Source organism: Prionailurus viverrinus, chromosome D4, assembly GCF_022837055.1.
Source record: "Prionailurus viverrinus isolate Anna chromosome D4, UM_Priviv_1.0, whole genome shotgun sequence".
NCBI lineage: Eukaryota > Metazoa > Chordata > Mammalia > Carnivora > Felidae > Prionailurus > Prionailurus viverrinus.
The window spans coordinates 13141790-13154118 of record NC_062573.1 but is presented as its reverse complement, the minus strand read 5'-3'; the positions used below and the strand labels follow the sequence as shown (position 1 = coordinate 13154118).

Sequence of the window (12329 nt, the reverse complement as noted above, 5' to 3'; positions counted from 1 at the left end):
AAGTTATTTTAAATGCAAGCGAAATTAAATCCAATTCCTTGGCATCTTGAAGATCCTATTGGTTTTTCAGGGTCAATGTCAAGAGCACCAAACAAAGCAGGACGATTTCTGAGTAGCTGAATTCTGAATGCCTGAGATAGGCTTTTCTGATCCTTCCCTAACCCTTAAATTTTGGGAAACACTGAGGCCCAGAAGAGGAAAGAGATGCATCTCAGGGGTCCACCTGGAACACTGGATCCTCATCTTGGCCCTCTGCGCATTGCATCAGATCACCACCCTCCATCCTACACAGTTTGTGTCCCTTTAAACTGTGACTTGCCAGTCCCTAGAAGACTAACTCCCAACATATTTCTATATCTGCTTTCAGAAGAGAGGGGGAAGTGGAGCAATAGCTATTTCATTTCTTCATGGCTGGCTTTGGAATGTCGAAGAGATGCCTTCTTTGTCTTGGTGCACAGTTTGTGATTTCACGTTATTACGAATGCAGGGTGGGGAAGAGATTGAAGGTGTCCACACTCAGCGCTGACAGCTGAGAGATGGAGGGGCCCCCGGGACCGCCTCAAATCTTTGATCAGAGGGCAAATAGATCCTAAAGGAGTGTGGCCCAGAGACTCTGGCCCTGTCACTTTGTTTCACACGGGACAACAATGCCTGTGGGCAGAACGATGCCTTCTAATACAGGAAATTCACCTGCTGGTTCCTTGAGTTGAAACCTTGCCTCTGGAGTTTTACTTCTTCAGAGAGAATCTACAGTCCCGACCTTGCTTGCTGACAATGGCCAGGACTAGGCCTCTGGGATCACGGTTCACAATGAATGACTTCTTTTTCTGTATCTTGTATTCTTCTAAATAGGATGAAACTGACTGCCTCTCGAGTACTGGTTTGGAAGGCATCTGGGGCGCTGGGGTTTGGAGTGAGTCTTCAGAGACCCTGAACTCGCATGGCTTTCTCATCAGAATCTGTACAATCACTTTCCCTTCTTTGACCTCAGTTTCCCCACTGCTAGAGATGATACCCATGTAGATGTCATGCCAGGAGACTAGAGAAAGGCTGAAAAGGAAGAGCTCTGGCTCTTGTACATGCTTCAAGCAGAACAGTAAGCTGGAAGCAGCTCGAATTCTAATCAACTTTCTAAGTTGAGGATACATGCAAGATTGTGCTCAAAGCATTCTGCTGTTGCAAAGGAAGCCTAAACTCTTTCTCACCTCTTACAAACGTGGTCTATCCTTGCTGTCTGAGAACTTCTGTTCCTGAACATTCCCAGGGACATGCGAGGGGGCAGTGAGGAAACATAATTCCCCAAACCCTTCCTTGTCCATAACATCTCAGCAATGAGTGGACTTTCCTTCATCCTCTTACATGTGAATCCTTTCTTCGTATCTCTGGTTGTTGGCCCTGGTTTGAACCCCTGAAGATCTCCCGAGTAGTGATTAGTCTCAGGAGTAGACTTGTTTTGTCCAAACTCATAAGACACTGATGTGTAAACTAGATGCCATGGTATCAATTTACAATCTATATAAATAAAAAAATTGTCAATTTTTTATTATACTATGTAAATAAAAAAATTGTCAATTCTTTATTATATGATATGAAAATATTGATTAAATTTTGAGATTAGGTTTTAGATGGAATACCCAAATAGCAGGCAGGGTCTGTATTTTATTATTATTTTTGCTCGATAATGCCACAGAGCAAATACCCTCCTCTCCCCATCAGAGGCTTATAATAACATATATTTCTTACAGATTTGCAGCCAGTTCATGTGGCTCTGTTGGGCTTAGCTTGGACCAGCAGTTGGGGTCTGCTTTCCATGTCTTCATTCTAGGCACGTGAACTGAAGGGGTAGATGTTACTTGGGGCAACTCTTATCATAGCAAACGGCAGGAGCATAAGAGATATGAGTAGAGGCATATGATGCCTCTTAAGGCTCTTGTTTGGAACTGGCACTCTGTCACTTTGACCCATGTCCCATTTGGCTAAAACAAGTCTTATGGACAAGTCCAGTGTTGATGGACTTTTCTACTCAGAGGTGACATCAAGTCACAAAGCAAAAAGGATACATAGTCCTAATAATAATTATAGGGCAAGGAAGAATTGGGAATAGCCATCCACTCTACTACAGAGAACTATGTTATGTTCACATAGTAGGAGGCACTGGGGAGCCATTCATCTCCCAGAGTAGCCATGGACTCAAGCTATGAACTTTGGTTTCTCCAAGGAGATCGGAATTCTCCTAAAGATGGCAGATCTCAGGAGCTGAAAGTCCATTTGTCTTCTTATCAGTCTTAGGGTGTAGACTGAGCTCTAGATTTGACAGTTTCTGCCCCTTTCATGGTCTGCCTACAGGAATGCCACTCAATGCAGGAGAAAAGGGAGTGAAAATAGAGTCTGGACAGGGACAGGAAATCGAGAGTGACCAGTCCACCTACAGTACCGATGGCAGACACCGCCCAGCAAGTGTCCTGTCCCCTGTTGAGCTCCTGGTCCCCATGGTCTTCTCAACAAGGAGTTCCACGCAGCCATTGCGGACCCATCCACCTGAGAGGAAATCTATTTGCTGTCCTTGTGCTAAGAAGAAATGTGTATGGGGCCACAGATAGAATGTATGTTGTGAGAAATCAGCAAGGAGAGAGGCAAGGTGGTGGAAAGAAAACAGCTTGGACCTGGGAGGGATGTGGGTGCCAGTCCCAGCCCTGCCGGTTCCCTCCCGTGTGCCCGCAGGCAAGTGGTCTTCCCTTCTCTGACATCAGTTCCCCCTTGCTGCAGCTCACATCTATGATGGAAGATGTGGGGCTTAGTCTTGGCTTAGCTGTGTGTCCCCAGTCAACTCGATGGGCTTTCAGATCTGGCATGTTTTCTCATCTGGCAAAATAGGGTCAAATTGTCTCAAGTGGTTGGGACAAGAAACCGCTCTGTAAACTCCGAAGTGTCAGAGAAGGGTGAAGGGCGTTCATCCCAGTTCTCCGTTTTGATCAGTCCTGGAAAAGCCAGGACTCTGCCGGCAGTCGGTTTTCCAGTTGAGCCGGCAGAAGCCAGACGACTGGATCCCGAAGCTTTTGGGGGTCCCTTCCTGTCTGACTTTGATGCTTTTGCCAACTTTCCTCCCAGAGAAGGGGAAAGGCCCCACTGCACATTGGGGTGAGTGTGCATGTTGGAAAAAAGCAAAACAAAACCCCACCACTTTCTAGCCTGGGGCCTCTTGAGAGGGAAATCAGGGATGCCCCGAAATTGAGAATGTGGCCGAGAACTGAGGCCGAGTTGCTCAAAACACGGTTATGTGACGGATGCTCAGTCATATCAGGACCCAGAAGACGCACAGAGCCCTGCCCTGCGGGCTGTTTGAAGGTCACAGCAACTTTACCCTGCTGGGAAATGGACTCAGTGTCTCTGTTTGTGGGTTCCCTGTGCCGAGGGCTCTGGGTCCCCCGTTCCCACTGCTGCCCAGCCGTCTCTCTCATCCACCGTCTGACATCTGCCCCAGAGCCCCTCCTCGTAGGGACGACTTTTAAACGTAATTTTTTTGTGTCCTCTTTTTTTGTGTGTTCTCCTTAAAATCAATTTTAATGGGCCAACTCCGCACAAGGAAATGCAGCTGTAGCCTGGGGGCCATTCCAATCTAATCGAATCTGGGCCAGAGAGGAGCCTGTGACTCATCTTGGGCAAGAAGCTGGTCTTCCTATTTTGTTGCAACCCCTCAGGGGTAGTGAAAGCAGAATGGCTCCTGTCACTGCCCTGGGGTCACCAGGCCACTCAGGAGGAGGAAGGGAAATGATTTCAGCGGAGCACCTGCTATGTGGCATTGAATCTAAATCATGCCATTTAAACCTCACATCACACAGCACAGGAAGGGAGGTGTTATTACCACCCCTGTTTTGCACACATGGTTGAGGGAGGGAAAGAACACAAGAAGGGGGGAAGGGATCCGGGGGTTCCCCTTCTGAGGACAGGGGGAATGAGTAGCCCCTTGGCATCTTCTTTGTCAACCCCTGTGCCTTAAAGAGTATATGTGGTAGAAGATAAGGTGTCATTCCCACTCTGCTCTGTCTTTGGGAAAAACCCTTTCCTCTCTGGCCCCAGTTTCTGCTTTTGTAAGATAAAGTCCTTAGTATTGGAGTTCTTCTAGCTCGAGAATCCTATACTGCACACCTTTAGTGCTTACATCCCTCCTCCGGCTCCAGAACAGCCTGAACTTCCTGGAAGGCCGGCCTCCATCTCAAGGGGCGATCCCACCATGAGAGGTATGACCTAGATGTTGTAGGAAAGACAGTGAATGACTCTGACATGGACCGAAAAGATTACTGGGTGTCTGCAGTGGAAAACTAGGTGTCTCTATGAGGCCTCTGTGCCTTTCACTGCCTTTGAACTATTTCACAACTCTTTCAAAACAGGAGCAATGCGAAAGGTTCTTGTCCAGGGATATGCAAATGGTTTTTTTTTTCCGGTTGGAAATACAGTTGGCTTACCACACCCCCTGTGGAATAAGCCAGTTGTGTATCTATTTGTGAATTCACTGAAGCATTTCTGGTTTGTGTATATGTGATTCTATAAACCAGTCATGGGCTCCAGCTGGTTTCCTCACTAATTAATGAAATAAATAAACAAAATCTTTGATACATGTTTATTTTATATTTCTGTGAGAGTTATGATTATATATCTTTAAAACAGAGATTGCCCTTGGATGCCTGGGTGGCTCAGTTGGTTAAGTGTCCTACTTCGGCTCAGGTCACAATCTCATGGTTCATGAGTTCCAGCCCCATGTCAGGTTCTGTGTTGACAGCTCAGAGCTTGGAGCCTGTTTCTGATTGTGTGTCTCCTTCTCTTTCTGCCTCTTCCCCACTCTCTCTCTCTCTTGCTCTCTCTCTCTCAAAAATAAATACATATTTAAAAAGTTAAAAAAAAAAAAGAGAGAAAGAGAGAGATTGTCCTTAAATGATATATAGCTAACTATAATACAAGTCTCTTTGGCATTATTGGTGGGTAAGGGCTGAAAGTGAGGACGTATAAACCTTTCTCTACTTCCAGCCTAGAAGCTGATTTTCTGGTTCAAACTCTTTCCCATGAATACTCTGTCCCCTGGTTTCTCTCTTTGTGTTCCCTGGGAGGGGATCCATCCTTCCTAACTCTCCACTTTGAAGCTACCCTAAAAGCCTTGCTAACCTACTACCTACTCTGTGTCCAGATCTGACTCACTGTGATTCCTTCCATGGGACTGTGGTGAGGTTTCAGTTAGGTTGCACCTGCCTGTGGGTACTGATCTGCAGTCACTCTAGGTACCACCTGAGATGGTCCCTCCAAGGGTGGGTGGCTTGTGCCTGTGCCATATTTGTTTATGAGAATTGGGCTCCTCCAGCTCCAGGCCACCCCAATTCCCCTATGTGGCCCTTAGCAAGGCGGATGGAACTCTCTACAACTTAAAGATGGAATCTGGACCTGAAGAGCCAACCAGACCAGGGTGTTAGGTGTTTCTGTATCTGAGACTAGGTAGTACTTTATGAGGCCTCCAGTCTTTCCAAGAACATTCTTCTGCATTCTTTCCTGCTTATGAAATATATTTCCAACTATTCTAAGTTGGGCCTGACAAGTAATTGCCTTGAACGAGGCAGGAAGAGCTTGATTATCTTCCACTTTATACACGAGGGATATGAGCTTCAGAGAGAGGAAGTGACTTGCCTGCCCAAGGTACATGTAGCAGGGAAAGGATCCACCCCAGGACACAGCAGACTCCCTGTACCTCTATAGCTATACTTCATTTTGATCTCAGGCTGCCAGCTTCCCTGAGCCTTGGCTGTTTAGGCTTTTGTATCCTTGGTCAAAGAGAGAATCTGAGCGAGGGAGAGGACGACTCCATTCCACCCTTCTGTTTGGGATAGCCCTCTACGCTGCTGTTACCTGATGTCCTTTGAGATGAACATAAAAGGAGGTTCACTGCTTGAATAGGATCCCTGGGCAGTGGGAGCTCTGGGGTTCTCCTGGTCACTCTCTCTGGTAGTGTCAGCTGGGATGCATTTGGCTGCAGGTATCAGAAAACTCCATTTACAGTGACCTAAAAATTAGGGACTTAGTTTTCTTATATAATGAGTTTGGAGGTAGGTGGCTCATAATCAGGGTCAGAGATCCTACGATTCTAGCCTTGCTGCCCAGTAAAGTAGCCCCTAGCCACAGGCAGCTGTTGAAATTTAGATTAATCAGAGTTAAATAAAAATAAAAATTAAAAAGAATTCTGTTCCTCCGTCGTGTTAGCAGCATTTCAATGGGTAGTGGTTACTGCATTGAGTCAGTGAAGATAGAACATTTCCATCATTGTGGAAAGTTCTACCCGGCAACTGTAAGATGACTCCTGAAGGGGAGCTATAGCGTATGTGTTCAAAGAAGGAAGAAAAACAGAACGTGGTGGTGCTAGCCATGTTTGTACCTTCTTATCAGGAGAGAAATGCTTTTCCAGAATCCCTACAAGACTTCCGCCACTGTCTTACTGACTGGAACTGTGTCTCCTGGACCTTCCTGGCTGCAAGGGCATGTAGGAAAATGAGGATCTTGAACAGGGTCAGGTGCTTTGTGGCCCCAAACAGGACTGGGGTTCTGAGGGCAAGAAGGAAGGCGACAGGATATTGAGCACGTGATTCTGCGGTGGGGAGAGGCTTCTGTTTTCCTGGCCACCTCTCCTGGGATTCTCTCTGCTCAATTTGTTCTTTCAGCCCTTGGATCGCCTCTGTGTGTGCTGACTTAGTCCACCCGCTCTCCCCTGCCCATCTTCTTCAATCTGCTCAAAAGACAACAGCAAAAGCGCTCATACGAGGCTTTTGTGTGGAGCACACTCTAGCAGAGGTGTGAAGGAGGTGAACGGGGCTTGGATCCTATTAAGGCAAGTCACTCAGTGCTAACATCGGACCTTCTTGATCCCACCCTTCTGTCTGCACCACGTTGTCCGTCTGCTCTCCTGTTTCTGCTCTAACCCCCTCTTTGCACCCATCCTTAGGACCTGCCCCCACCAACCCCTGATTCTCTATCTTTTTTTTTTTTTTTTTTTTATTAAGTAGAGCACTTTAGGCCTGGGGAGGCCGCGTCTCCCTTTGCATAAAGACTGTGCAGCAATGGCGATCTTCCTCAGCACCCTCCATACCTGCCTTTTCACTAGCGCAAGAAAATCAGGAAAGGCTTTGAAAATATCAGTCTATCCTTCCTCTCTCCCTACTGACTCTGCCAGAGAACAGGGCCCTGCACAGATGTATCTTTCCTCTGGCAGGAATGTTTTCACCTGTCTTTGGGAGGAGAAACAACCACAGCTAGTTTTGATTTTAAATAACATGTTTTCCTTCTATTGCATCGAGATATAGCGTCTGTACTATTAAATATTGAAAATGGAATGAATCAATTATTTTGGTTAAGAACTAGGGGTTAACAGATTTTTGAAGAAATAAGAAGAAAGTATTCTTTTTTTTAAAGCTTTTGTTTTAAATGTTTATTTTTGAGAGACAGAGCATGCACAGGGGAGGGGCAGAGAGAGAGGGAGACACAGAATCCGAAGCAGGCTCCAGGCTCCGAGCTGTCAGCACAGAGCCCGATGTGGGGCTCGAACTCCCAAAGCACGAGATCATGACCTGAGCTGAAGTCATATGCTCAACTGACTGGGCCACTCAGGAGCCCCTAGGAAAGCATTCTCAGTTCTAGAGGCACAGGGGCGCATGAGTCAGATCCGAGTGTGAGTGACAGTCCTGATTGCTGAGTGACCTCGGACAAATGTACTATAGGCTCTTGGGACCTCAGTTTTTCTATCTGTACAATGGGAGGGTTGGATGAATCCGACATCACGAGCATGGCCTTGTGGGCTAATTCTGTCAGAGGCCCGTTTGTGTGTAGCCTTGAGTAAGAATGATTTTTATAATCTTCAAGGGCTTTTGAAAAATAAAAGGAGAGTGAATGCAACACACCAAACCTGACATACTTATTACCTGGCCCTTCACAGAGAAAATTTGCCCATCCCTGGTTTAGATGGGCTCTGGGGGTTTTTCCCACCCTCAGAAGTCTGGGGTGCTGACAGCCTAGGTGTACAGGGCCTTGTGGGGCTCCAAAAACGCCAGCGGTTTCCCCTATTTCTGGGGTCAAAGGGAAATGGGAGGGGACATGACTAATCGGGGCCCGGGGCTGGGAGCTACAGAGGATCGCTTTACGGTAAAGCTGCTGACAAGGTCTGCGCAGAGAGATCTCCCCCAGCAGGTGAGCGGCGGATGGACACGTCAGATCCTGGAAAGTGTGGGGCAGAACATCCGGGCTTTCGAGCAGCAGCCGGTCCTGCCCACCTTGAGACTGAGATCAACTGGGCCGTGCTGCGTGTGGGGAGCAGGTTGGAGGTGGGTGAGTCGGGCCAGGGGAACTGAGTCACATTCACTGTCCTGTGAGGAGAATGAGGTCTTGAACTCCTCCCCAAGTAGTGGATTCCGTGTGGGGAACTTGCACCTCTGGCCTCCCACTTGGAGGCCTGTGGAACCAACCTTTCTGGGACACGAGTCTCATTTGTGTTCATCCCCAGTGTGACTGGGTGGGCAAGTGCCTGCACTCCTCTGAGACTCCATTTTCTCTACACTAAGCTGGTGTGAATGAATCTGTAGACCTTCTTGGGTTGTGGAGAGGCCAAAGGGAATATCAGTTACAATCAGAAAAGTCCACCAAGGCCTCAGAGTTTCTGGTGGAGATTTCTTGAGCACTTACAATGTGCCAGGCACTTGGGTAAGCTCTTTATTTGCATAGATATTTATTTAACCCTTGAAACGACCCTATGATTATCTTTGTTTACGAATGGGGCGGCTCTAGGTCACTTGCCATTTAAACCACAGCACTGGGTGGGGCGCTTGGGTGGCTCAATGGGTTAAGCGTCCACTCTTGATTTCATCAGGTCATGATCTCATGGTTCTTGGGGTCGTTCGAGCCCCACATGTGGCTCCATGATGACAATGTGGAGCCTGCTTGGGATTCCCTCTTTCCCTCTCTCTCTACTCCCCCCCTGCTCAATCTCTCTTTCTCAAAATAAATAGATAAACTGAAAAATTTTTTTAAAAAAAATTAAACCACAGCACTAGGGTTCAGTCCCAGGGCCATGTGACCCAGAGTGTTTTGCTCCTAGCCACTTTTCAAGATCTAGAAAGACAGTACATTTCTGGAAGTGATGCTTACAATGGCTCTGGAGTTTCTTCTCCCACCCACGGGAATGGCCGGTATTGCTTCATACCTCATGTATGTTGTCTCCTAGGATTTTATCTTGGCTCCTGACAGATCATACGGATGATTAGGCTCATACACTTATTAAAGCTCTTAACCAGAATGTTTACAGTGTTTAGTAATTTGAGAGAAAAGAGAAGACAGATATTCTTGGAAAATAAACACACACACACACACACACACACACACACAAAACACGGAACGAAACGCAACAAAACAAAACCAGCCTCAGCTGAAAGAGAAAGATAGCAACACGAAGCCAGCGCAGATGAAATTCTGACGTTCTACTTCAAGTGAATTTTATGCCAGTAGAAGCTTTTAAAATCCTTTGATTTCCTCTTACCTTTCTCCTAGCTAATTGTCGTCTCTTTTTCTGCCCATTCTGGGTGCTGGTGGGATGAAGGCATTTTCGCATCACAGGTGTCCTGTCTCATCTGAATAACGATCAACCCCCAATGCAGTCATGCCACAGACTCTCCTGACCGCTTTTGTTTCCATGATCTTCCTTGGGTTTTACAGAAGCCTTCTGAGATCTGGAAAGCATTATGTTTATTGTCCATGAGAGGGAAAGGGAGGCTTGGGGAGGTTAAGTGACTTGCTCAGGACCACACGACTATTCCACACCACAGGCAGAATTTCTAGGACTCACCACCGCCCCATCCCGTCACCTCCCCCCCGGGGAAGACAGCCTTCCTGAATTCATGGCGTGTGGTCTGCCAGCAGCAACCACCACAAACGCTGGCCGACTGTGCTTTGGTTACTTCTCCTCTTTTAAATTTCCTGACAACCCGGTGAAATAGGTATTTATTGTTCCTGCAGGTTAACAGATGGGGAAACGAAGACTTAACAGATATGGACAGTTGGCCAAGTTTACCCAGCCAGTTAGAGGTGGAGGCAGGATTTGAACCTCGCGCTGCCTGACTCCAGAACCCATGCCCTTGACCGCTGTCTTCTATGCCGTTATTAGCACAGTGGCAGAGGTTTAAATGAGGGGGAAGGGGGAGTCTAGGATGTCTTGGTTCCGTAACGGACTGAGATTTTATCTGGTCTGTTGGAGAGCTGGGGACTGAGTCTGCTAAGTGACCTTCAAGACTGAAGCTGTGTCCAGAACCTTCATGTGTTCAGAAGACCCCTATGTATGACGGCGGCTGGAAGGATGGTCTAAAAACAGCAGCAAGTCTTGTCAGTTTGGGCACAAGGTGTGTGCGTGCATGTGTGTCTTCTCCCTTTGCTTTGTTCAGCTCAGGATTCAGGAGTTAATGGCATTCATTAAGGCCTTCTTCCAGATCTCCAGCTCTCTGCAAGATGCATATTTATGGTCTACGTTTTAGAGAGGAGGGGCTGGAAGCTTAGAGGCTTGTGTGCCCAAGGTCAAGCCGCTGGAAGGCGCAGGGCGGGGATTTATACCCGCGTCTTTCTGGTGCTGCGCCATGTCACCTGCTGCCTTTCTCTGCCTTCTCTTTCAGTCCAGGGCCCCCTTCTGTCTCAAGTGGTGTGCCCACCATATTGCTAATCTGACTTGTCCCCAGGCCCAGCTTCTGGGGAAGTCCCTGGTGCACCCAGACAGGAGAAAGCTCCATTCCCAGAGACCCAGATGCTGTTCCCGTGCACACAATGCCAGGTCAGCCAGCTCCTGGCTTCCAGTCCTCATTCCCTCCCCAGCATCGTGTGGGACCTGGGAAGGCCGTCCCCTCCAGGGTGGGTGGCAGTAGCAGCTAACACAGATGCCCAGCCCTTCACCTTTCCATTCATTCTCTACCTGAACCACAGGCTCAGACACCTCATGGGTATTTCCCCTTCCGGGTGGGGCCCTGGGTTCTGTTCCCAGCTCTGCCAATAATCTTTGTGTAACCTTGTCTCCACGCCTTCCCTTGTCTGGACCTCAGCTTTTCTGTCTGCGTTAAATGAAGGCAATCCTTAGCGAGTTTCTAAGGCATGAAGCTGAGGCTTCGGGCCTCTGCATAAAATTCTGACTTCCTCTGTCCTTTCCATTTTGATCTATGTCAACAAAAAACAGCTCTCTCAACCCCCATTTTGCTGTTGTTGGGGGGGAGGGGCGGTATTTTTTCTTCTTATAGTGTGACCTGTGCCCAAACATAATTGACCACTCTCCTCTACTTGGCCCCCAAAAACGGGGGAGTGAAATTCAGTTTTGAGGCCACTGCGCCTAACCAGCAAAGTCTCCCCCCACCCATGGGCACCAGCTGAGTTCCTACCAGCACACAGGAATGAAGACACACACATTTCCCACCCAGGGGACTGTACCTATTTCTGTCACCAACCTTGTCCTCTCCCTCTAATGAGTGCTCAATTTGTGAACAATTTCGAGAGCTTATTTTAGGGAAGAGCCCATTTTCCACCTGGCACAGAGCTTTCTTTTGGAATCAGCTTTGGAAACTACAGCCCAGGGGGAAAAGACTGCTCTCTTTGCTTTGCCAAATGCTTGATCTTTTCCCTAAAGGGTGTGGCTGCAAAAGCGTTCCTGTAGCCGCCATGACCCCACCCTCACCTCTGACTGGAAGCATGGGTCTGAGATGGTAAATGGGACATCAGACTTGGAATAATCTTACCAGGCTGCAAGAACAGCTGCTACGTTAGGGGCGTGTGGTTCCATTCTTGGCCACGTGGTCCTTTACGCTGCACAGCACCTCCTGGCCGGGATGGGGATGTTTTCCTCATGTCCTTGGAAGCAGCATCCACCAGCTGCTCCTTTCCTCTGACCAACTGAGTTCTGGAGGTTTGCAGAGAAGCCCGAGGTCTACTTTTTGTCCTCAGGGGGTGTCCCCTTGAGACAAATAGGTTTGCTTGCAAAAAGTGCAGAGTTCACCAAGCATGGTGGGCAGAGGCTGCACTGAAATTACTGACTTGAGCCTGCCCCGCCCACAAAGTCTGGGGCTGCAGGCTCTTCTGGGTTTGTGCTAACCACCTAAGGCTTTGCAGATCAAAAGTACATTCAGCTATTTGGCCTTTGGGGGCTACAGGGTAGCCTGGTAAAGATCCCACTTTCATGGTGTCCCTGCCTTGCTCCAGAATGCTCAGTGCTTCCTTGTAATTGTTTTTCTGTTTCTATGTAACAAAATTACTCCCCCAGCCAGTGTTGGAGGAGGGGGGTGGGG

General features: G+C 47.9%; 1 protein-coding gene across 2 annotated transcripts in view; it reads right to left on the bottom strand.

Moving 5' to 3' along the window:
- TEX48 (testis expressed 48) overlaps positions 1 to 12064 on the bottom strand; it is a 42412-nt gene extending 30348 nt beyond the window's left edge. For both annotated transcript variants that reach the window (XM_047830998.1, XM_047830997.1), the window contains exons 1-2: positions 11784 to 12064; positions 9557 to 9746 (exon numbers count right to left, since the gene is read on the bottom strand). Coding sequence is in view for 1 of the 2 variants with exons in the window: in XM_047830997.1 (XP_047686953.1) it covers positions 9557 to 9628 (72 nt within the window). In the remaining variant the exon portion in view is untranslated. The remainder of the gene's footprint in view (positions 1 to 9556; positions 9747 to 11783) is intronic.
- Positions 12065 to 12329: the final 265 nt, after the last annotated feature.